Source organism: Chionomys nivalis, chromosome 15 (genome assembly GCF_950005125.1).
Source record: "Chionomys nivalis chromosome 15, mChiNiv1.1, whole genome shotgun sequence".
Taxonomy (NCBI): Eukaryota; Metazoa; Chordata; class Mammalia; order Rodentia; family Cricetidae; genus Chionomys; species Chionomys nivalis.
In genome coordinates this window covers 49,937,802-49,964,054 of record NC_080100.1, presented here as the reverse complement: position 1 = coordinate 49,964,054, position 26,253 = coordinate 49,937,802, and the positions used below count along the sequence as shown (strand labels likewise).

General features: G+C 46.6%; 1 protein-coding gene across 2 annotated transcripts in view; it reads right to left on the bottom strand.

The window, feature by feature from the left end:
* Positions 1-25,982, bottom strand: part of LOC130887439 (protein S100-Z) — a 41,057-nt gene extending 15,075 nt beyond the window's left edge. Inside the window, exons 1-2 of one of the 2 annotated variants that reach the window (XM_057789898.1) lie at positions 25,766-25,982; positions 16,036-17,175 (exon numbers count right to left, since the gene is read on the bottom strand). In XM_057789898.1, the coding sequence (XP_057645881.1) occupies positions 16,067-17,175; positions 25,766-25,895 (1,239 nt within the window). In that variant the 5' untranslated portion in view covers positions 25,896-25,982 and the 3' untranslated portion in view covers positions 16,036-16,066. Of the gene's footprint in view, positions 1-16,035; positions 17,176-25,765 lie in introns of those variants that run through there. The other variant, XM_057789897.1, reaches the window with a different exon arrangement.
* Positions 25,983-26,253: the final 271 nt, after the last annotated feature.

The following is a 26,253-nucleotide window of genomic DNA, read 5'->3' as shown; positions in this document are numbered from 1 at the left end:
CCTTTGGGGGTGACACAATGCTGCTTGACTGTCATCTACTCCAGGGACAGGCTTTGAACAAATTGTTCCCTTTTTGTGAGGTTCAAAGATCTTTTGGGGGTTTGTACTGGGAAAAGTCCTGACTGGCCGGATGCAGTCATCCTATGGCCTGGAAAACCGGAACACTTGCAGTAGCTCCTGTCCCGACTTTGCTAACAACTGTAACAGGCACCGTTCACAGGCACGGCAGGCTACTCCCACATACAACAACGGCTCGCCACTTCCTTTTATTTGATTACATTTGGCAGAGGTGTGAATTCAGAGGACAGTCTATGAGAATAAATGAGAGGCTTAGGACACGATCTTTGGGTTGGAGGAACAAACAGCATGGAGGGGACTGTGGTAAGTTGGACAGTTCCTGACCTTCCAAGGGGTCAGATCCAGGTTATTGTTGCCAAATAGGAATATGTTCAAAGGTTCTAAAACTTCTGGTTTAGGAAAGGCCAAAAAATTTAACTTTTGCGCCTGGCGGTGGTGGCGCATGCCTTTAATCCCAGCACTCGGGAGGCAGAGGCAAGCGGATCTCTGGGAATTCGAGGTCAGCCTGGTCTACAAGAGCTAGTTCTGGGACAGGCACCAAAGCTACAGAGAAACCCTGTCTCGAAAAACCAAAAAATAAAAATATTTAACTTTTGAGAAGTTCACACACACACACACACACACACACGCACGCACGCACGCACGCACACCCTCACACACAGAACACAGCAGGAACACAAGAACAGGTCAACCAAATAGTAGAGCGGAGTCAAACCTTCCCAGTTTGGGACTCCTGTTTCCTTAAAAAGAGGAAGTGGGAATCCAGGCGGTGGTGGCGCACATCTCCAATCCCAGCACTGGGGAGGCAGAGGCAGGAGGATTTCTGAGTTCAAGGCCATCCTGGACTATTGAGCGAGTTCCAGGACAATCAGGACCACACACATTTCCTCCTGTCTTGGAGGAAATTGTTATGGCTTTGGCCCCTGGTCCCTTTAAGAGACAAGCCATGCCCACTCCCTCCCCCATCCGCTGAGGCAGGCTGATCTTCAGCTTCCAGCCTGAGCTTGCTCTCTTTTCCATCTTTCTCTCGGAGAGGCAGCTTCACTTCTGCCTCTCTCCCCACTTCTCTGCTTCCCCCCTTCTCTGTCTCTTTCTCCTTCTCTCTCTCTCTCTCTCTTTCTCTCTCTCTCTTCCCCCTTCTCCCTTCCCCCTTCATAACCCCCTAAATAAATATTCAACCTCACTCTACATGTCGTGTCTATCCATGTCTCTGTCTCCTGCCCACCTGCCATGTGTCTCCCTGCCTGGGACCAGCCACTGCTCGGGGACTGGCTGCTGGTCCATCTACCTGGGACTGGCTGCTCTCAGGGCCCGCTGTCTGCTGCCACATGGCCCGCTACCACCATTTGGGACCTACAGCATTTCTGCTGCCTACTGCCACTGGGGATCTTGCAGCATTTTTTAAAAAATTATAAAAGAAATGAAAGCGATGAGGGTTCTGGAGGATTGACTCAGTGGTTAAGAGCACCGGCTGCTCTTATAGAGGACCTGGGTTCAGTTCTCAGCACCCACATAGCAGCTCACAGCTGTCTGAAACTCCAGTTCTAACAGAGCCAACACCCTCTGATGATTTCCCACTGCATGCACAAGGTGCACACATAACACACATAGACAAAGCACTAGTACGAATAAAATAAGGTAATAACACGTTACAAAGATTTCATTTAGCATTCATGTATGTGTACGTGTGTGTGCACCTGCATGTGGGTACCTGCAGAAGCCAGAGGAGGATGTGAGGTCCTCGGAGCTGGAGTCGCTTGATGTGGGTGCTGGGAACTGAACTTTGGTCAGCAAGCACAGTAACCACTGATCCATCTTTCCAGCCCAAGGGGCTTCATGAGCTTTATTTATGCTAATTCTCCTCGCTTTTAGTTCCCATCCTTAGTTTCTCTTCTCCTTCCTCTCCTATGTAATATATATATATATATATATATATTTATATTTATATATATCTCACTTTATATCTCTTCCAGGACAGAACAGAACACAAACTGACGCCGGGCATCTCCGTATTAGACAGCCCATCAGCATCTCAAACTTCAAGCTGTATCAACCCACACTTACCATTCCCACTCTGTGGTCCCTCTGATCTACTCCTGGAGACTCACCAAGTCTGGCCTCAAGGCTAGGCCTTGGTGCTCAGGACTGAACTATAATACAGAACTGTAATACACTCTGTCCCTAGGCCCCTCTGTTCCTCTTAGCGCCTTTCCCACAGCTGCAGGAAGCTCTTCTCTTTCCCTCACCTTCACCCAGGGCAGGCTTCTTTCCAGTGGAACCTAAGCTCCACATGGCACCATGGCCCGGCTCTGCTGCTTCCTAGGCCGCACACCTACCCCCTGCTGCTGGAACATTCCACTCCCAGTTAATGTCCAAGCCAGTCCAAGGAAGCCTACAGTTCCAGCATACCTTACTCAGTGTTCCTCCTGATGCAATACTGAGCTGCACCAAAGCAATACCGAGTGTACAGGAAAGGACCTAACGCCACTGTAGACGATTCAAATACCATTTCAGCATCACCCCCTCCCTCAAAGTCTTAAGGAGAACTATGGCCCTGTTTGAAGACTATGAGACCACAGAGACCACACGTGGCTTTCCCTAGTCACACAAGGTACAGTCAGGATTTGAATCCAGGAATCCTGATGCCAGAGAACTTGCTGTTCAACACTGTGGAAGGAGGGTATCAGTGCCAGGGAGCCATTTCCTGGGCCACTTCTATGAGATTTCCTTAGGATTTCTAGGCGGTGGGTCGCAAGTTAGAGCACTTCCTGCTTTTGTTCCCTATGAGGTGAGGAACTAGTGTGCTTTCAGCCCCTGAGGGTGACCACTGCTACTATCCAACAGACCAGCACTGTTCCCAGCCAGAGTTACGGCTTCTCTACAGCTACCTGCAGAAAAAGGCAGGTTAATGGCAGCCCCCAGGGACCAAGATAAGGGTTAGCCCAGCTTTCAGGGAAAGGTCTTTTGTAGAAGATTTCTGCTTTTCCACTGGTTGAAACTTGCAGGAGAGACTGATAGTGGTGGGGGGGGGGTAGGGGGATGAGGGGGTGAGATGCCAGAAGAGGTCAGAGGAGAATGGACAAAGGCTTTCTCTCTGCTGGTGGCCTTACAAAGGGAGGTGGGGGGAGGGAGAGAGAGACAGACAGAGATAGCGATACACAGAGAGAGACAGTTGGGGGGGGTAGAAGCAGACACACAGAGAGAGGTGAGGAAAGGGGGAACCATACCTAGAGCAAGAGGTCCTGAGGTGTCCTGGCCTCTATAGTTCTCTTTGTTTCCTTGGCCTCCATTTGCCCAGAGAAAATCAATTTTCTATCTAGGTCAAAGGACTCTATAAGTTGATGTTTGGTGTCCAGAACTATAGAATGATAAATATGCTGTGTGCGCCTGCATGTGTCTGTGTGTGAATGATTTAACAACCCAGAAGATACTTCTGAAGAGAGGCATTGATGCCCAGCCAGGGATACAGACCTGTATGTAACCCTGGCATGTGGAAGGCTGAAGAAGGAGACCCAGAATACACAGAGAATTCCAGTTATACATCAAGATCCTGCCTAAGTGGTGGGGGGAAGGGGGAGAAGAAGGCATATATGGGTGCCAGCATCAGCTCACGTGTTTCTGCACGGTGAATCCTGTCTGCTATACAGTCAGCCTGAGGCCCTGCTTGTCCTTTTGTCCCTGTCTCCAGGTGCCGTACTGCAATCACCACGCACAGAGGACAAGAGATAAGAATGTCAGCATTCCCTAAGTGGTAAATGGACAACTGGCTGTGTACCTGAGGTTCCTGGTCAGCGAGCTTGCATGTCCTGCGGGATGCTCTTACATTTTCCAATTCCAGATGCAATCAGCGAGTTCCAGATGTGGGAAAACCGTACACACAAACAACCTGGCTGTGTCAGCAAGTAGATTACAAGGGATGAAAAGAGCAGGGCTTCAGTTGCAGGGGAATCGACCACGTGACATCTGAGCTACGGGTTCTGGTTTGAAAAGATAAAAGTCAACATCTCTTATGACAACCGAGACAGGAGGGAACCTGGCCATGGACAGGCTGTTGTTACTAAGGGACTCGGCTTGTGAGGATCATTGAGGTGAGGGATGAAGACATGGAGGCTCCCTTAAAATTCTAACCTACGTGGCATCAAAATTCTCCACCATACAGTTTTTTGTTTTGTTTTGTTTTTTTAGAAAGTAAAATAAGAATTCCAGTTTTAGTGAGGAGAAATGGCCCAGGAATATATACCGCCATTTCCCTCCCTGCGCTGCGTTCCTCTTTAAACCATAAGCTTGGATAAAGTCAGTTGTGTTTTTAACAATGTCTCTCTCTACCAAATCTCTGGATATAGAGGGCAAATGTGTTTTTCACTTTCTAAGAGCTCTGGTGGCTACTGCTAGCTTAATGAAAGAAAACAAGTAAGTTAGCTCTGGGTCACGATCTCATACTCACAGTACCCCACAGCCTGGGTGAGGCCTTGAGGATCACCAACCAGAACGCTGGCTGTCTAGTGACTGCGTGACCCAGTAGAACGCCCCACTCCTAGCTCACCTTAGAGTCCAGTTTGAAAAGCCCACACTCAACAATTTGGCTACCCTCTTGCCTGATGACGCAGGTGCTTGCCCATGACGGTCAGGAGATGAAGGATGAAGCCGGGTAAGTGGGAGCTGCAATAGTTCCCGAAAAGAAGTGGGCCTAAGCCCTGGAGCAGAACTGATTGATCTGACCCAGGCTTTCGGATGGGGAAAGGGAAAGTCCGTCACCATGCACATGGACTTTTACTACAGGGCATGTCTGCCGTACAACGTGTAGAGAAGGAGGGCTCCTCACCACTGGGAGGAGAATACCTAAAACTCTTGGCCCTCCTAAAGACTCTTTGTCTTCCCCTACAAACTGCTATCCTCCGCTGCCCGACTAGCTGACCTGGCTGTCGACATATAGCCCTAAGACCAGTGGGGCCTGTTCATATTCTGGTGACACACCTCAGACTCCACGGTAAAGAAGAAACGAACAGCTCAAACCATAGGCTGATGGAGGACACCAGAGGGAAAGATCATTCTCCCAGAAGCAGCTGGCAGGACTCTGGTAACTGACGGGTACCGGGCTATTCATCTGGGGTCCACACAACTTTCTGAGTTACTCAAACCAAGGTGTGTTATAGACTGGACAGCCTGACGTGGGATGTCTCAATCAGATGCCAGGTTTGTGCTCAAGTGAATTTGAAACAGAGAGACGGGCAGCCCAGGGAACTCTGGGAAAACTGACTTCACCAAGATGCAGCCTGCTAGGGTAGGATACCAGTACTTGCTAGTTTTTAAAGATACCTTTTCTGGGGCTAGAGAGATGACTCAGTGGTTAAGAGCATCGCCTGTTCTTCCAAAGGTTCTGAGTTCAATTCCCGGCAACCACATGGTGGCTCACAACCATCTGTGATGAGGTCTGGTGCCCTCTTCTGGCCTCCAGGCATACACACAGACAGAATATTGTATACATAACAAATAAATAAATTTTTTAAAAAAGATACCTTTTCTGAGTGGGTAGAAGCGTTCCCCACCCAGACTGAAACCGCTCAAACAATAGCTGAAAACCCCCTGCAGGAACTCGGCTCCTGATTTGGCCTCTCCCTAGCGATGGAATCTGACTGTGGCCAGGCTTTCATAGCCCAAACCTCTCAATTAACAGTCAAAGCTTTAAAACTTTAAAACACAAAGCTTCATTGTGCATATAGGCCTCAGAGTTCTGGTCAGGTAAAAGGACTAAATGGGACACTAAAGTAAACTCTAACAAATCTCTCATTAGAGTCCAGAAAAGGATGGGCAGACCTCCTTCTTGGCTTCGCTTCTTCCTACTGCACCCCATGTAGGGAGGGATCTTCCCTACAGGAGATTTTGTTTGGAAGAGCTCTCCCACTGCTTCCCAGGCTCAGAGCAGCAGTTGACAGAACTCTCTATTCATTCCTTCCTCAACGAGGGCTGGGGAGATGGCTCAGTGGTTAAGAGCAATGCCTGCTCTTCCAAAGGTTCTGAGTTCAATTCCCAGCAACTACATGGTAGCTCACAACCATCTGTAATGAGGTCTGGTGCCCTCTTCTGGCACATACACACAGTCAGAATACTGTATACAGCCGGGCGGTGGTGGCGCACGCCTTTAATCCCAGCACTCGGGAGGCAGAGGCAGGCGGATCTCTGTGAGTTCGAGACCAGCCTGGTCTACAAGAGCTAGTTCCAGGACAGGCTCCAAAGCCACAGAGAAACCCTGTCTCGAAAAACCAAAAAAAAAAAAAAAAATACTGTATACATAATAAATAAATAAATAAATAAATAAATAAATAAATAAATAAGAAAAAAAAAGTCTGCTACACATTCCTTCCTCAAGTCCCTACTGGCCTCCAGCTCTCCCCACAGGCTGGTCACCAAACTATCTGGGAGATCCAGCCGACCTGTTGAGTTCACCACCAGTTTCCCCTGTGTAATTCCAGCGATACTGTCTGGATCAAGCGAATAGCCCACGGGCACTGAAACTAGTCTGAAAAGGACCCTGCAAGATGATTCACTGCACTCTACGGGGGTGAGGAGAGCTGCTGGCATTACACGGCGGCATATCCACCACACCCAGATCAAGAAAACGGAAGTCACGGGTGCTGCTGCCAAATGAACTCTGGACCGTGAACCCATTGAGATTAAGGTTTCATTGGGCCCCAACCCCTTCCACTCTCTGCCCCTCTACCTCCCCATGAGTCTTGGGTTTTGTACTATAGGTATGAATACAGAGGGTCATGGACCTGGGAAAGAAGAAAAGCAGATACAGGGAAGGCATTAGCTATTAGCACAGAACAATATCACATATCTATGTTGACTTTTACTTACTGATACCCACTCTAAGGGTCCCATTGTATGGAGAAAAGGAAAGAGGTGGGAATTTATCTTTGGGGTAGGAATATGGAATTTACAATTCTATGCATGCCCTGCAGCCAGGCCCCCTGGTTGGCAGAAACAAGGGAGTTTCCATTACAAAATAACCGAGGCTTTCTGATACATTCCTTTAAAAGGTTCTGGCCATTGGGAAACAGGAAAATCCTGGGAAAGCAGACTCTATGACACAGGAGGGAACCCTGGAGACAGAGTTAATCATTTCCCAGGTGAAAATCAGGCAGGATTGCTGGGTATGCTTAGACACCTGCCCCTGTGCTGCAAAGGGATAGGAACTAACTAATCAGTCAGTCTATTGACTGACAAAACTCGCTGTGACTGGGGCAGCTCAAATTAGTGTTAGAAGCCTTATAAGGGGCTAAAACTTGCTTAATCCCCAAAACTTTTAGCCTAGGCATTTCCCCTTATTCTGTTGCCTGCTGTTCTGCCTCGTGGGTTAATTTATATGGGTAACAAGAATATTACTAAGCCACTGAGAGTACTTGGTGGGCATGTATTAATGGTTTGACTAAATGCGCCTCTTCTGAGTCTTTCCAAACTAAGTAGACAGATTGACCAGGACCTAGAGGTAGTAAACGTTTCAGTTTCTGAACTAAAACATAGATTCCCTTGCAGAAATGGTCTACAAAATCAGAGAGGTTTAGACTTCTCATGAGATAAAGAAAACTATATATGGCTTTGGGAGAAGCCTGTTGTTTCTGTGGTAATTGGTTGGGAATAATTAGAGAACATCTTGCCACGGTTGGGGAAATAATTGGTACCAGTATCTATTCTCTTGGTTCCCCTGGCAAACTCCTCCACCATCAGCACTGGCTGGGCCTTTAATTGTCATTCTGATTAGATTAACAGTGAAACTCAGCATCTTAACCTAAAACAGGGTGAGTCCACGATTCACTAAAATCAATGGGTAATGTAACAGGGCCCCAGACCTCAGTAGGACCCCAGACCTTAGCATAACTAACTCTATGATGGAAGTGTCATTCAGGCTGTAAAACTCAGCATATAGACAGCACCATCTGCCAAAAATGAAAGCAAAGGTCTAATCCATCAAATTCCATAGTTCTGGGAAAAATCTCTAAATGTGTTAACCTTGCTTTTGAGCTTCTGTGGTTCTGCTTCTGGCTAACTGCTCTTGTTAACTGTAGTGTGTCAACCCAAGATGTGGATTTTAAGCTTAAAAGCTTACCCTGAGAAAGTCCTGGTGCTTCACTGGGATCTTTAACATCACCAGCCAGCTAATAAAGACTTTCCATCTGCTTGAACCCATGTCTGAGTAGTATTCTCTGGTGGATATCCCACAACAGTAGAAGCTAGAACGTCCCCTTCAGGTTCCCAGGTGGCTTCTGAAAGAGCTCCAAGCCCAAGACTGGCTAAAACTGCTTTCCCAGGGTTAGTTAATTAACTAGTTAGTCTTCCTTTTTTTTTTTTTTTTTTTTTTTTTTTGGTTTTTCGAGACAGGTGGGAGACTTGGCCTGCTGCTGAGGATTAAGCCCTGGTCTGAAGGTAAATCGGCCAGGGCCCCAGGCTAATCTGGACTCTGGGAGAGGGGCACACGTCCTCACATCCTTCACAGAAGAACAGCAGGGAACCTTCTAAAGGAAAAGACTTCAAAGAAAGCATCCCTGAAGAACCTACCCGGAAGGACTTAGAACTTTAAGAACTTTCAATAGCGCATTGAAAAATGGAAGAATATTCCCCATGAATCTCTGTTGCCCCTGGAACCTGCACGATCATTGCACTCAAACTTTAATTTCACGTTGGTAAATACCGAGAATTTTGGAAATTCGGTGTTTGTCACAGCATGTATAAAGATGGCACATATTTGGGGCTGGAAAGACGGCACTGATGCACTCCCCGAGGATCTGGATTCAGTTTCTAGCACCAACATGGTGGCTCACAAGCATCTGTATCTGTAATTCCTCTTCTAGCCTAGACAGATACCAGGCCTACAAGTGGTACCCAGGCATGCGTTCAGAAGGACCCATATGCATAAAATTAAATTAAGATAGGCCGGATGTGGTAGTGCAGGCCTTTAATCCCAGCACTTCAGAGGCAGAGGCAGGTTGATCTCTGTGAGTTCAAGGCCAGCCTGGTCTACAGGGCAAGTTTCAGGACAGTCAGAGAACTGTTACACAGAGAACTTGGTCTCTAAATAAATAAATAATGAAAAAATTGAAAAGTAGACATGTATTATTGGCAAGTATATAAATCTATGTAACACCTCAGGAAGGCAATTTACTATGACCAAAAATCACACATGTCTTTTTGACCCAGAAATTCCATTTCTGGAAATGTAGACCATCCAAAGCCACTCTCCCGGCTCCCTCTGCCAAATGTCCCCATGTTCGTGTGAATGTCGGCATCGTTCTCATTGCCTTCTTCACCCCACACCCTCTGCCCCCTCTCACGGCTCCCCCTCACATCCTGTTGTGCTGGCGCATCTGTCCTCACTGTGCTCTCCCTTACACGCGTGTTCATACGTGTGAGTGCAAGTGGGTTTCTGCTGTGGTAGCGCAAGGAGGTCAGAGGACAATCTCGGGTGTCAGTTCTTGTTCCCATGAAGCCTTGGCTTTGGGTCTACCCATGGCCTTATGCTCCTTCGCACTGTGTTGTGGTTCAGATCTAAAATGTCCCCCACAGGCTGATGTGTTTGAACGTGTGATCTCTAGGTGATTCTGCTTCTTTGATAGGTTGTAGAACCTTAAGGGTGAAGCCTTAATGGACGAAGAGGGGTGCAGGACAGGCCTTCAGGTTTTGTATGCTGGACCCTGGTCCCGTTTTTTGCCCCATCTCTCCCTTCTGAGTGCAGATGCAATGTGACCAGATGCCTCAGGCTTACTCCACATGCCTTCCTGCCATGATGCACCTTATCTCTTCTTAAACTGTAAGCTGGAATAAGCCCTCCTGTATGCTCCTTCTGATTGGGTATTTGGTCACAGCAATGAGAAAAGAAACTTCTATACATTTACCCTCAGGTAGGACAGAACACACATAGCAGTCACCCTGAACACCATTGGATCTATGTCTGGTTTTCTTTTTCTTCTCCAACCAGAAAGTAAATTCCACAAGAACAAGATTTTTGTCTTTTTTGTTCTCTGCAGTATCCTTTCGTGTCTAGAACATGACTGGCATATAAGAATAGGAGAGTTACTGGGAGGTGGTGGCGCACGCCTTTAATCCCAGCACTGGGGAGGCAGAGGCAGGCAGATCTCTATGAGTTCCAGGTCAGCCTGGGCTACAAGAGCTAGTTCCAGGACAGGCTCCAAAGCCACAGAGAAACTCTGTCTCGGATGGCTCAGCGGTTAAGGGGCTGGAGAGATGGCTCAGCAGTTAAGATCATTGCCTGCTCTTCCAAAGGTCCTGAGTTTAATTCCCAGCAACCACATGGTGGCTCACAACCACCTGTAATGGGGTCTGGTGCCCTCTTCTGGCCTGCAAGCATACATGTAGATAGAATATTGTCTACAAAATAAATAAATAAATATTAGAAAATAAATAAATAAATAATAAAAATAAATAAATAATAAAAATAGGGACTATTAAATGAACAAGCACTCAGGATACAGTATTATTTATGTAGAGTTCTGTAGATTGCACCGTGTGTGTACACAGCAGATCTAGCTACTGATGTGGGGATCATGTCTGAGATGTGTTCTCATACAATGTGGAAGCCAACCTCCAAGTTGCTCCCCAACAACCCTCCCTGCCCACTTGTGCTGCTTGAAAGTCTGAGGCCACCCTGAATGTACTACCAGCTAGCTGTATGGCAGGCAGGTGTGGGGTGACTTTTGCAGCTTCACTCTTGTTTTTCTTGGTCACTTGTTTTGTGGGAAGCCTGCCTCCATAAGACACTCAAGCAGCCCCGTGAAGAGGCACGGGGAAGGGAATGGAAGCTTCCAGCCAAGAGCAGCTCTTCCAGCCCTCTGAGTAAGCCCCGTTGGCGCTGTGTCCCTCAGAGATGCCTGCAGTTGACATCCACACCATACAGGATCTCAGCCTGCTACTACCACACAAGACCCCCAAGGTAGAAGGCCAACTGCTCCTGGATTCCTGACTTCAGAGACTGCATGTGAATAAGCGCTTGGTTAAACCACTGAATTCTGAGGCAATTTATCCTTAAATACTACCAGTAGGTAGTATAATTCAGATATGAATATGGATAGAATATGCATGCTTGTCCTTGCACACAGAGTAATTGGATTCTGACATGGATGGTTGGGAAGAGCTTTTTATTTTTCACTGTATGCTCTCTTTAAAAAAACCACTTGATTTGTAATTTTTAAACTATTATATATATGCATATATATAAATATATAAACTGTATATATATAATATATATATACTGTAGTTTGAATAAGAATGGTCCCCATAGGCTCATGTACATTAATAGTCACCAGGGTGTGGCACTATTTGAGAAGAATTAAGAGATGTGGTCTAGTTGGATTACACATGGCCTTATTGGAGGACGTGCATCACTGGGAGTGGGCTTTGAGGTTTCAAAAGCCCACACCAGCCCCCAGTCTTTCTCTCCTCTCTCTACTTGAGGATCAGGAAGTAGCTCTCAGCTACTCTTCCAGCAACACACATGCTTTCTGTCATGCTGATAACTCTCTGAAACTCTAAACAAGTCCCTAGTTAAATGCTTTCTTCTGTAAAAGTTGTGGTTGTGATGTTTCTTCGCAGCAATAGAACAGTAACCAAGATAAGGTGTAAGTATAAGCAGACATGATGGTTCTCTCCTGTGATCCCAGAACTTGGGAAGCTGAAACAGGAGGGCTGCCATGAGTTCAAGACCAGCTTGGGCTATGTAGTAACTTTCAGGCCAGCCTGAGCTACAGTGTGAGACCCTATCTCAGAGCTAAACTAAAATAAAGCAAAATGAAAGTAAATAGTGTAAGTAGTTCAATCCCAGCACTTGGGAGGCAGACGCAGGTGAACTTCTGTGAATTTGAGCCCAGCCTGGTCTATGTAGAGATTCTAGGCAAGCCAGGACTACATGGAGACCCTATTTCAAAAGACAAAACAATAAAACCAAATATGCAAGCCATGAAAAATTTAGAATTACCTACACAGTATCCCTGCCGAGCCCTGTTTTTGTCTGCTTGCTTGTTTTTGTATATGTGTGTGTATTCCTGCTTGTCTGAGTGTGTACCATATTTTTCAGTGCTCATGGAGGTCAGAAGAGAACACCGGATCACCTGGAATTGGAGTTATATGAAGTCGTGAGCCACCTGATGTAGATGCTGGGAGCCTAACCTAGGTCCTCTCCATCTCTCCAACTTCCACCTGCACTTTTTGTTTTATTATGTTGTTTTCTGTCTTCTTGTTGTTGTTTTTTGAGACAGGGTCTCACTATAGTCTTGGCTGTCCTGGAATTGACTATGTAGATCAGGCTGGCCTCAAATTCACAGAGATCCACCTGCCTCTGCCTCTGAGTATTGGGATTAAAGGTGTGTGCCATCAGACAGGTTTTTGTTTGTTTTCTTGATTTATTACCATTCTCAAAGTCCAGCTTTGGAGTGGGATGTTTTAAAAACTTTGAGTAGGCTAAATTCTAGAGAGCTGAATTTTTTTAAAAAACTATGTATCTGCATGAACGTTATGTGCAGTGTGTGTGTGTGTGTGTGTGTGTGTGTGTGTGTAAAAGAGGGCATGAGGTCCCCAGGAACTGGATTTGCCAGTGGTTTTGAGTCACCCAGTGCTGGTGTCGGGAACCAAACCCTGTTCCTCTCTGAAAGAGATAGACACTTTGCATTTCTATCGCTAGAGCTTCCTCTCTAGCTCTTCCTTTTAGTATTCATGTGTTCGCTGAGACTCAGTCTCATGACTAAGCTGGTGCTCAGGTAGGAGTTCTGACTTAATCGCTTGCAGTTAATAATGTGGTGAAGCCATCATGTTTGTGGGACAAATAACCCATGCACATGGCTGCTGAGTAATGATGGTTAGCCTGGAGCTCTGGCAGGAGCCTGCAGGTTCCGTCTGTGGTTTTTGTAGAAGGTACTCCACCACTCTGGTCTGGGCCAAACTCTGTCCAGTAGGAAAAAAAAAAGGCATGGACATAATCCAGATTTGCCAACAGGGAGAGACATGTGTAGCTCAGACCCAAACCACAGAAGTCTGCACTACCCTCATTAATAGCATTTCTTAGGTGTGCACCCAGTGACCCCACTTTATACAAAAGTACATAACAGACGTTTCTTTGAAGTCTTGAAGCTTGAGTGACGTGGAGAGGGCCTTGACTCCCCATCTCAAGGGATGATTTTTACTTTTTAGACCTGGGTTCAAGAAGGCACTGGATACCTGCCTTCTACTCAAATAGACTCTAGAATTTCACTTCTTTTTTGTTTATTTGGTTTTTGATTTTTGAGACAGGGTTTCTCTGTGTGCAGCCCTAGCTCTCTTGGAACTCTCTTTGTAGATCAGGCTGGCCTGGAACTCTCAGAGATCCTCCTGCCTCTGCCTCCCGAGTGCTGGGATTAAAGATGGGTGCCACCACATCCAGCTAGAACTTCACTTCTAAAAGACAGCAAGCTCTCCAGTAAAACTCAAAGACTAACAGTTACTACCTTTGAGTCTAATATATTCTAGTTCTTTCCAGAACCTCTCAAAGGGTAAAAGTTTCTGAAATAAAGTTGTAATCACTGAAGTATGCATGCAGATGAGATTATAGCCCCGAGGTTTGTGATATCTCGATAACCAGGAAATTAATTACAACTTCAAAACTCCTGCTACAAATAACTAAAATAATATAAGGAAATGTTCAGGGAAATTACTTCAGCAAAGTCAACCTCACGTTTTTTGCCTGAACAGCAAAACAGGTTCACATTTGGTTTCAAATGAAGGGTCCCTCTTAGCAAATAAATCAGGGGAGTACAACATGTTCATTCTCAGTTAAGACTCCAATCCTTCCTACCAACCAGTGCTGCCCACAAACCCAAAGATGGCCACATCCAATGCATCTCTGCTCAAGGCACGGTGCCTTCTATCTCTAACCAAGGGTCTAATTCAAGACCAGAAGCTTCCAAGCTGCTCCTCAAGGGCAAAAGAAGCAAAGCTGCCTGGTTGTGGTGGTGCCTGCCTTTAACCCCAGCTCCCAGTGGCAGAGACTAGCAGATCTGAGTTTTAACGGGGTTTACATAAGCAAGTGCCAGGTCTATATAGTGAAACCGAGTCTGGATAAAAGTAAAGTGAATCTTAATAATATCTCTACACAGATGTAAAGTGTAATAATGTTGAAATAGACAAAAAGAAAAAAAATAATATGGGCTAGCATAATTCAAGGGGCCAGCCAGTAGGGAAATGACTATATACATTGTGATATATCTGGACTATTAAAGGGTCTATAACCTTTAAAAAATGGAGGCCAAGTTGTAGAATTACATGGCAAAAAATTAAAGCACACTAATAAATAAAAGTCAGCATTTAGAGCTACATGAGTTACATTTTTACGTTTATTTAAAAAAGAGTGCGAGGCCAGGTTTAGACCCCAAGAAATGCATTTTAAAAAAATGTGGGTGGTGATGGCATTTAATCCCGGCATTGGGAGGCAGAGGCAGGTGACCTGGCCTACAGAGTGAGTTCTAGGATAGCCAGGGCTACACAGAGAAACCCTTTCTCAAAAGAACAACTGTAAAAAGTAAATTAATTAATTAATTAAGAAAAGGTGTTTGTATATGTGTGTGATTTGAGCATTATACCATGTCTAGAATGGCAGGATCTCCCCTTCTCCTTATCCCTCCTTCACACAAATAAACACACAGCTGAAAAGTTTTTTTTTAAAAAAAAAAAAGTCCATGTATTCTTTATAAATCAGTCATACAACAAAATAATTTTTTTGTTTTGTTTTGTTTTTCGAGACAGGGTTTCTCTGTGGCTTTGGAGAACAAAATAATTTTTAAAGCCACAAACACAGCCAGTCCATAGAGTAAGTCCTGAGTCATGTACTGCTGCAATGGTTGTCGCCTCTTGTCTGCGCTCTTCTCCAGGCAGATCTTCAGACTTTAATTCCATATTTGATAACAAGTGGCCAAAATGGACATTAAATATTCCAACAATAGTTTTTTTTTTTAAAAAAAAAAATACTAAATGGTACCTGAAAGCAAATGGGGGCGCAGCAGGGGGTGGAGTGGGCGTGGCCGGAGGGAAAAGGAGGTGTGTGGGGGAGGGAACATGATTGAGCAGGAGAGAAACTGAGGCTATGATGATGCGTTATCATGAAAATTGTTCGCATGATACAATTTTAAAAAGTGACTTAAAAAAATACTACGAGGTAAATGTTATTTGCAGTTGGTAAAATATTCCATTACCCACAATGATGTAAGTAAAAAAAATTATACAAAATTTGTATTTACATGTTTAAGATCCTCATTCTCTTTTTCTTGACTAATAAGACATACAAAGCTACAAAGGAATAACAAAGGAGCTGAAAATCCCAATAAACCAACAGGCAAATATTGGTTTTTCTTTTCAAACATCACTGCCCCGGTGAGCAGAAGCAGCACTCGACTCCATGATTCTGTGCAGGTAGACATCACTGAGGTTTGTAGATATCACGGCGGCCCCTTCATATCTGAGCTCTGGTTACTGAAGGTGAGGGACCTGCACACTGAACAAGATCCCCAGGGGTTTTGATGAACCACTGGACATCTGGATTCTACTGTCCAGAGCAAGCTCTCTGTTGCCGGTTAGAACTCAGTCACAGTCTCCGCATCGCATGGGAAAAGTCAGTCAACCAGCCTGGAGCTGTACGAGGGCCTCGGGCCCTGACAAGGCGGTGATGGGCCCCAGATGGAGAAGAAATTGTTTCTGCTAGAAATTTCGTCTTCTTGCCGGGTGTAACTCCTGCGTGTCGCTGGATTTCTGCCTTCTCATTACTCCCACAAAGTAGGTTTCTCTTAGGTCGCTGAGTTTCTGGGACATCAGAGGAGCAGAATTCTGATACTGGCACCCATGCTTGTGGTCAATGCTGAGACCAGTTCGGTTAGAAAATGACAGCCCCATGTCGCGGCATCCCCGTCCCTCGCACATGCACCATGAACGAAGCAGGCTCGCCATCCTCAGGTACCGCTCAGTAGGAAGTTTTAACGCTGGTTGAACTAGAAGCGTAAGAGCTGGATTTCCTGGAGAACTTGCTGGAGGTGAGGGAGACTTGCATGCGGTTGACGGTGCGGACGCTTCGACAGAGGAGCGCGTTTTTAGCCTGATCCCTGAAATCTTGGGAAACAAAGTAGTAGACAAAGGGGTCGATGCAGCTGTTGAGGGTCGACAGGCAGAGGGCGACCAGGTAGAGGGCGTAGGCGTGGCTCTGGCCCCGGCTCTTAATGAGGAAATAGTGCACGACCAGCAGGAGGTTGCTAGGAGCGAAGCAGATGAAGTACATGGCCAGGACGGTGATGATGAGTCGGACAGCCCTCCGCCTTTTCTTCTCTGAGTGCTCATCCATGGCGGAAGAACGGAGGGTTTTGATCATGAGTACGTATGCAGAGGCAGTAAGGAAGGCTGGGAACAGAAAGACTCCAATGGCCAGGGAGAGGAAGTAATTGAACATGTCCCCCACCAGTACCTCCTCAGGTAGCACATCATGGCAGGTGGTGACGTTCAGGGCCGGAATATAGACGGTCTGGTCCATGACATACAAGGGGATGGTGACCAGAAAAATCAGGAGCCAGATCGCCAGGGAGAGACCAACGGCAATGTTTGCCCTCTTCCTGGAGTGCCCCATGGGGTTCACGATCACCCAGTACCTCTGCACGCTGAGGCAGGTCATGAAGAGGATGGAGCAGTACATGTTGCCATAGAAAAAGCCAATCAGCACCTTGCAAAGGGCATCCCCATAGGTCCAATTGTTGCCATGCAGGTGGTAGGCAATCTTCAGGGGGAACCAGATGACAGAGAGGAGGTCGGCCAGGGCCAGATTGGCCATGTAAATCACAGCAGGGTGTTTCTTCTTGGTCCGGAAAAGGAAGACCCAGAGGGCCATGCCATTGCTGGGCAAACCAATCACAAAAACAATGGTGTAGATGACTGGAAGAAAGACAGTAGTCAGCTTCCCAGTGAGGATGGATGTAGAGAAATCATCAATGGAAAAGCCGGGTTCTACTACTGTAACCCCTTTCCCAGAGTCTGGAGCGGGGGTGTTCGATCTGCCGATTAAACTTCTTCCTTTACTGTTGGGTCCTGGACAGAGAAGGAGAGCAGGGTCAACACAGGGATAAATGGTCCAACAACGGCGCTGCTTTGCTTCAATAAAAAGTTTCAGACAGACTCAGACAGATGCTACTAGAGGATTATGGATATTTTCTTTGAGTGACGATACTGGGCAGGGCAGGTTGGCGGCAGCTGAGTGCTAATTCTTGTGCATGCTAGGCAAGTATTCCACCCCTAAGCTGCATCTTCAGGCCCAGAGATAAGACTTCTTTTTTTTTTTCAACTGTGGGAGTTTGGGACTGCATGTAGAACACCGACTTCTCGGGATCTTAAGGCTGATGATATTCCAACTTATTTTTTAAAAATAGCCACACTCTATAGTTTTGTTATTTAATTATATATCCATAGAGTCTTTGATGGGTCAGTTAGTTTAAAAAAAAAAATCAGCCTAGAATTGTGTGTAACTCTTTTGGAGTCTCGAGTGCAGTGCAACCTTCCTAATGCTGCAACCCTTGAATGCAGTTCTTCATGTTGTGATAACCACAACCATAAAATCTTCATTGCTACTTCATAAAGGTAATTTTGCTACTGTTATGAATTGTAATGTAAATATCTGATATGCAACCCCTGTGAAAGAGTCGTTGGACCCTGAATAGGGTCACAACCCACAGGTTGAGAGCCTACTGTTGTAGCAAGACAGAAGCCCTGCCTCTGTCCCCATTCTATAGTGTTCTTCTATCCTACTCTGGCCTTAAGCCAGAATCCAGCCTGACTGTCAGCCACATCCGGCCCCAGAGACCAACCTAGGGAAGTTTCAGGACCTTGGGGCAGCCCCTTGTCCACCCACAAGAAATACACTACTATAGTGGGTAGGAATTCCCTACCTCTGTGCTGGCTCTAGAAACACCCTCCCACGGAACTCAGTTGGCAGCAGCCTTTGAGTATCACTGTACCAACGACAACGTGTGCTCAGATTTCTCAAGCATGTAGCAGCAGGCTTTAACTCAGGATGCTTCCCCTATGCTATGTCTTAATCATTCAGAACCACAGATAACCCTGGGTGTGAGAGCGCATGCCCATAGTCTCAGCTACTGAGAAAGCTGAGGTGTGTAGGAAGAGGCCGCTTGTTCGTTCCTGACTGCTCAGCCCCGAAATAATCACACAGAGGCTATATTATTTAAAAATCACTGCCGGGCGATGGTGGCGCACGCCTTTAATCCCAGCACTTGGGAGGCAGAGGCAGGCGGATCTCTGTGAGTTCGAGACCAGCCTGGTCTACAGAGCTAGTTCCAGGACAGGCTCCAAAGCCATAGAGAAACCCTGTCTCGAAAAACCAAAAAAAAAAAAAAAAAAATCACTGCTTGGCCCATTAGCTCTAGGCTCAGAGGGAAGCCATGTAGCCCTCCTGGAGTTGGACAGAACTTTACCTGGTAAGCCACAACCACATGTCGATACACAGATTATTGGAAATGGGTTGAATTCAGATGTAAGAGTTAGCCAGAAGGAATCTAGAGAAAAGGAGAAAACACCACAGAAAAACAGTGGCAATAGAAGCAGAGACTGGAATAAAGTGATGGAACAGCCAAGGGACACCAAAACTGGCAGCAGCCACCAAGATGGTATGGGCAGATTCTCTTCCCCAACCGTCTCTATGCCAGACCTCCCCACGTCAGAGCCAAGAGAGTGAACGTATTGTTCTCTGCCACTGTTCATCATGGCGGCCTTGGGAGAATAAATTCATTCAACATAAATATATTTCTATTGTTTCAATTTCTTCTATAGCTTTCCAAAAAGAGCACTTTAAAAAATTAAAACAAAACTGGGCATAGGGGCACATGCTTTTAACCCCAGCATTTGGGAGGCAGAGGCAGGTGGATCTCTGTGGTTTTGATGTCAGCCTGGTCTACATAGAGACCCTGTCTCTAATTAACTGATTAATTAAAAACTAAAACAATTATTCCTAAGGAGGCGGGGATGCAGTTCAATTGGTAGATTGCTTGCCTATCATGTACTTGAGGCCTGGGCATGAGGCCCAGTGTAACTTCCTAAGCCTGAGTTTGGAGACCTGTCTCTGGCTATCTCCCCGGGAGAACTGAGGGGGATCCAGAGCCACGGCTCCTCTACTTGTTTCTACAGGACCTTGGACTGGAACCGTGAGTGCCAAAGGTCACACATACAACCACAAAGAATTACAGGACCACGGTGGTCATCATACACATTAGTGCTAATACATCGTGGGTCTGGTATTGCTGTCAGCACTGTGCTATATGCATGGAACCTGTATCACATTCACAAGGCAAGTAGACAAGGCAAGTTGCACTATTATGTCCTCATTTTACAGACAGAGACACAAAAGCAAAGATCAGTGAGCTGAGAAATGTCCAAAAGTCAAACCGTTGTTAGGTAAGGAGATGACACTTTAGAGTTAGTTAGCTCATTACTAGAATCCGTGGTTTTACTCACTATGCCCCAACCACCCCATAACTGATACTACATGTTGGCATCCATAGAGATCAACCTATCTGCATGAAATCCAACCCCCCCCACACACACACATCTTCTCAAACAGAATTTCTAAAATTTTTAATTTAATATTAAAAGTTGCCTTTTTAAAAATGAGCTCCTTTTTCACTAATTCACATAGTCACCTGTATGAGTGTCAACATATTCTGCAAGCCATTTAGATATGTAAAAGAATCTTGTGAATCCTTCACAGCTGCCCAGAGGGTGGTGTGTGGCACAGCTGGGCCCTGTGAGCAGCAGCCGGGGGACCCCACTCAGCCACAAAGGCCTCTCGGTCAGAAACAGCTCCACAGGCACTAATTCTGTGGGTGTAATGGTCCCTTTTCTGTTGCTCTGAGAGAACAGCACAGCCAAGGCCATGACTAGAAGCTACAGGTAAGGCAGCCAGGAATAGAAAACTCGGAGCTCAGGTCTTCAAACATAAGCAGGAAGCAGGAAGGGAAAACTGAAAGTGGCAGAGACTCTTAATCACAAAGCCTGCCCCACGGGACATGTTCCTCCAGCAACATACACATCACACACAGACACACACACACACACGTCACACACACACACACAGAGACACACACACACACGTCACACACCTCCCTAAACAGCGCCACCAACTAGGGAACGGGTATTCAAATATCTGAGCCTTTGGGACAGTCTCATTCAAAGCAACACAGTGAGTTACCTGAGCCTCTGGAGGCAGTGGCTGAGATTTCAGAGTTCTCATAAGGACACTCAATTTTCTTCAGTTCCCAAAGAAAGTTACATAATGTTCTCTAGAAAGGAGGGAGTCTAAGCCTAGACATTGCCTGTTTATAGCTACCATAGTCACAAGAGGTCATTACACACTGAAGAAGCCTTGCTGGAGTGGACTCTGACCTCATCGGGATCAGAGTACATCTGGGCAGATGTAACAAAGAGATAAGGAATGAGCAAGTAGGGGCAGCAAGAAGGTTCCATGAGTAAAGGCTGCCCAGCTGACTCCCAACCAGAACGCACATGCTTGAGAGAAACAAGTCCCACAGGTTGTCTCCTGTTCTCCCCATGTACCATGACATGTTCACACACACACACATACACACATGCACACACACATACACACACACACACTGGGGGGAGGGGCAGGAGATATAAACACAGACACAGAGAGAGGAATGTAATGAAAGATAGAGGGAGAGAGAGAGAGTGACTTATACACAACAAATGTGCTCCTCACGGTTGTGGAGTGTGGAAATCACCGACGGGAGCCCCAGCAGGTTAGGCTCTGGTGAGGGCCCTCTTTCAGGCTGCAGGATGCCAGCTCTGGCTGTGTCCTCACAAGCCTTGGTTTTCTTGTTGCTAGGGTTGGCAGCATATAACTGAGGGAGGAAGTGTTTATTTTGGCCCTTGGCAGGAATGTGAGGCAGGTTGTCACACTGTGTCTATCGGAAAGGTGCCGAAGAGGTGAAGGCTGGGATCTATCTGCCTGCTTCTCCTGTGCATTCAGACTGGGGCTCCAGCTCATGGAACAGTGCCGGCCACATTCAGGATGGACCTTCTGTACTCAATCAAAACTGTTCTGGAAACACCCGCGTAGATACACCCAGAGGTGTGTTTCTGTGGTGATTCTAATCCAGTCAAGCTGACAATGAAGATCAACTGGGACAATACCCAAGCAAAAGGATAACATATCCACACAAAACTTGTACACAGCCGGGCGATGGTGGCGCACGCCTTTAATCCCAGCACTCGGGAGGCAGAGGCAGGCGGATCTCTGTGAGTTCGAGACCAGCCTGGTCTACAGAGCTAGTTCCAGGACAGGCTCCAAAGCCACAGAGAAACCCTGTCTCGAAAAAAAAAAAGTTGTACACAGCCGTTCAAAGCCGCGTTATTCATAATAGACCTAAATGGAAACAACCCAAGTGTCCATCAACAGAAAAACAGATGAACAAAAGAAGACTCTCCACATAATAGAATGGTATTTAGCAACAAATAGGAAGATGAAGTATTGAAACCAGACAGATCGTGAGTTCCAGGCTAGTCTGGGCTACACAGCAGATCTTGTAGAAAAACAAACAAACAAACAAACGACAACAGTTGTTCATACTACGACATTCCGTGACACTGTTCAAAGGTCCCTGAGGCACGGCTCTGCCATCCTGTACTGTACACCAAACTGCAGGGATCCCAGGGTCTAGCTGTAAAGCGGACACAGCATTTCAGAACTGAGCAGACTGTCACTGAGTATGAATGTGGACACATACAGGGTACCTGGCTCTGAGGGTGGCTTTATTTCCAGGGTGACAATCAACAGGTCCTGCCAAACATACGAAAACATACACCCAATGCTCAAGACAACACCCAGCCCCCACGGCAGACAAACAGGAAACAGGCCTGCTATCAGATTCTAATGTATATTTATTTACAAAATCTTAAATCTAGGAATCTCTCACCAAACTATAAAAAATGTCTGTCTCATTGAAAGAGAGTGACTGGGGAAGGGTCATACACTGTCATCTTTCTGTTTTAGGTGTTCAGCCACACAGAGCGCAAATGGACACAATCTTTCTGAAAGTAATTTGGCAAATGTATCAGAAGTTAAAATGCGCCTGTCTTCTGAGCTGCCACTTACTCCAGGGATCTGTCTCACACTGACTGTGCTGGGGAGAACCTGTGCTGAACGATTATTTACCATGATCATCTGGGTATCAAAAGGTTCAATCATTTATGAGCGCTACACTCTCCTGTGAAAGTATGGACCAAAGTCTGTCTTCTGACCATAAATAGATTTATTATCGAAACACAAATAGGACCATTGCTGCAGGACGGTCCTTCTGCTGCTCAAAGGACTTCATCTTGTAGGGGACATAGTGGCGATGCTTTAACCCTCTCCCGAGCTCCCAGCTCTAGAGTTCTTTTGCTTCCAGCTCTTGGGAGCACAGGCTGAAAAGGAAAAGATTTCAGTGGCAGAGCTAAACTGTTTTCCCCCCAGAATGAACTGTTTTCCTCGACATTTTTTCAGATAATAAAACCATAAGGAAGTCAAATACAGACTTCCAGAGACAGGAGCTTCCAGGGTTAATTAGTAACACGAGGAACGCAAAGAGGAGCAACCTGAAGGCCCAGCTCTACCTTCTTCAGAGTTCTTTCCATCCTACATCTCCTGTGCGCGCCTATTCATGAAACGTGGATTTACTAAAATAAGCCAGGTTTGCAGGGGCTGGTCTATAATTGCGGCTACTCAGGATAAAGTAGAATCCAAAGTTCCAGGCCTGCCTGGATTACCTAGTGGATTCAAGGAGAGTTTGGGCAATTTGAGGGAGACCTTGCCTCAAAATAAACTGTAAAATTAGGGCTGAGGTTCTAGTTCAGTGACAAAGTGCTTTGCTAACACAGAGGAGGCCCTAGGTTTAGCACCTGATAAACAGTGTGTTGCATGGGGCGGGGGTGCATATGCCTATGTTTCAAAGCCATTAAAAATGTGTTACTGACCATAACATAATAAAACCCCACTGTTGTACAATACTTTCTATATTTGGAGACTGTTTATTTATGTATTTCTCATGCACAAACGTTAGTAGTGGTTATTTTATGTACCAATGTTTAGGATGATTTTGTTAAATTTCTCCTCCTTCCTTTCTCATCTTTCTATTTTTCCTTTAAAGTGACCACATATTACCTTTTTTATTCTTTTTTTTTACATTTTTATTCTTATTTTATGTGCACATTTGTCTGTGTGAAGATGTCAGATCCCTTGGAACTGGGATTAGAGACTGTAAGCTGCCATGTGGGTGCTGGGACCAACCCATCTCTCCAGGCCCCCACATATGACTTTTATAATTAAAAAAAAGAAAGAAAGAAAAGGATGTCAGGAGTTAAAGAGCTGGCTCAGCAATTAAGAGCACTGGCTGCTCTTTCAGAGGACCCAGGTTCAATTCCCAGCACTGACATGGTGGTTCACAACTTTGTAACTCCAGTCCCAGGACATCTGACACCCTCACGAAAAAATATGAATGCAGGCAAAAACACCAATGCACATATTTTTTTTAAAAAAAATTAAACTAGGAAAATGTTATCTGTGCATGGTGGTGCATGTAATGCCGTCCTTCAGGAGACACAGACACACAGTGAGCCTGTCTCAAAGAAAGAGAAAGAAAAAGAAAGGGTACAAAACAAAAACCCACAAACAACAACAAACAGTTAGTAAAACTGAAATGGACTGCCCATGTCATGGGACGTGTCTCAAGTCCTAGTTGGTGCAAAGCCCAGCATGAAAGAAATCAAAAAACCAAATAAATGTGGAGATGGGGGGGGGGGCAGACAGTAGTGACCAGGTTGGAGAGAAGTTGACTTAAATGTCACACTGTCAATTTAGGAATTCAGTGCCCCTCCCCACCTGCAAAAATGAGGTGATTTCAAGTTGGGACCGTTTCCGTAAAGCAATCTTTTGGAGGTGAAGAAAACCAAATCCGATCTGCTCTTGAACTAATCAAGGAACACACGGAAAGACCAGGCCAGAAGGGCGTGAGCAAAGATGCCCAGTAACTCTCGGGAAAAGCTTTCAAGATGCCCGTGTCCCTAACCAAAATTAATCTCAATTGGGAGAAAAACTCCCTGTACATAAAGTCTCTGTTACCAGACTAACTTTTTTTTTAAAGATTTATTTATTTATTATGTATACAACATTCTGCCTCGATGTATGCCCGCACGCCACAGGAGGGCTCCAGATATCAGTACAGATGGTTGTGAGCCACCATGTGGTTGCTGGGAATTGAACTCAGGACCTCTGGAAGAACAGCCAGTGCTCTTAACCTCTGAGCCATCTCTCCAGCCCCTACCAGACTAACTTTTAAGGACAGTTGCCAGCTATGGGAGCGTCAAGTGTGCAGAGAGGAAAACCAAAGTGGGTTATTAAATAGCTCGGGTTAACAAGTAACCGGTTTCTTTTTTATTATTATTAAATCAAGTTCACAGTATATGCCAGAAACCTCTCCCTTCCCAACCCCCTCACTCTGTAAACAAAGAGAGCTAAATAACCAGGGTATGATTCCTATTCTGTGTGAATCATAAAAGTATTTAATCATTTCCAACCACTTTTATTTTTCTTAATTTGCACACACTAACCTTTGTCCCTGAATTTTAAATTTCTAACTTTAAACGGCAGGCATACGGACAGGGGTTAGACGCTCTTCAGTAACGGCTTTAAGAGGGTAAAAGTGAGAAACGGCCTTTTAGAAGACCTCCGCAAGTTTAGCAGGGGAAAAGAAAACGCCAGGTCTTATTTGCAGCACAATGGCTCTACCGCCGGCTGCAAACGCCCCCACCCCACCCCACCCCAAGGACTGCGTCGGCGTCCTTGATTTCCAGAGGCGCCAGTTCGAGCTCACCGGGAGCAGTACCACCCGCCCAACCCGGCGCAAGTTGGTCCTAAGGCACCGCCCTGGACCGCTCTCTCGCAGTTGTTCCTAGGACTTGGCAGCCTCAGCGCTAGATCTGAGTGACTGCCAATGTGGGCTCCGGGTGGCGGGAAGGTCTCGAAATCTGTAGGCCAGAACGTCACCTGGGCGAATGTGGGAGTCCTGAAAGTTCCCCTTCAACCACCACGTGACACCCAAACTGCCTGAGTTCCTTACCCAGCGCATCCACCTAGATGCCAGGAGAACCAGTGAGGCCCGGAGTGGGTCTTGAACACTGTGGTTCGACCCCAAGGAAAGGGTTCACTGGGTGTGTGAGAGTGCAAACCGCGAAGTGGGAACTTCCCAGGGCTCCCACTCACTGCTCCACCCGGCCTTGAGCCGTCAGCTTGCTATAATCCAAGGTCCTAGGACCAGACCGGAGGTAGTTCATAGGGTCCATGAAAAGTTCTGAATGACTCACTGTTAGCAAAGAAATCACCCGAGGAAAGGGAGGCTGAATCTTCAGGGCACCCCAAAGACGAAGGCGCTCCCTCCTTGCCTCCCCGAACCACACCGACAGGTAGAAATTGGAAGTGCCCAGATCATGGTTGTCTCTAGTACGTCCTTGGGGACACTTCCCGGGTGTCCCAGCTGATTGGTCCTCCTATCAAAGCCACTGAGAGAGTCTAGGGGTGCGCGGAGAAGTGCGCGCCTGGCCCGCTTCCACCACGAACCGAGAGCGTTCCTCCGCCGCCTAAGCCCTCCCGGTGCAAGGTCCTCACCTGGGAAGGTCCGGTTGCAGGAGACCGAGGCCTCCAGAAGGATGACGCCTCCCAGGAGCCACGCCAGGCTTAGCCTTCGCATCCTCGCAGCAGCCCTGACGTCGGGCGCCACTAGTTCCAAACTCGGTCCCCTTCCCCTAACCCGGGAAGCACTGAGCTTTCCCCAGAGCGGGATTCGTTTCAGTGAAACCGGAGCCCCTGGACGCACCTGCGGGAGGCCACGCCCACACGAGGGCCCGCCTCGGCCACGCCCCCTTTGAGCGTTTTTCCGCTGGCCCCACCCCGGGCCACCTGGCGCAGCACCGCCTGCCTGCTTGCCGCTCTAGTGTCCTGGCCCGCGTCCACCAGGCTGCCAGAGTAGCCTGCGGGTGGGGCTGGACCGGTGAGGTGGCTACATTGGAATGCAAATGACAGGAAGGTTGGGACCCAGGGTTCTTAGA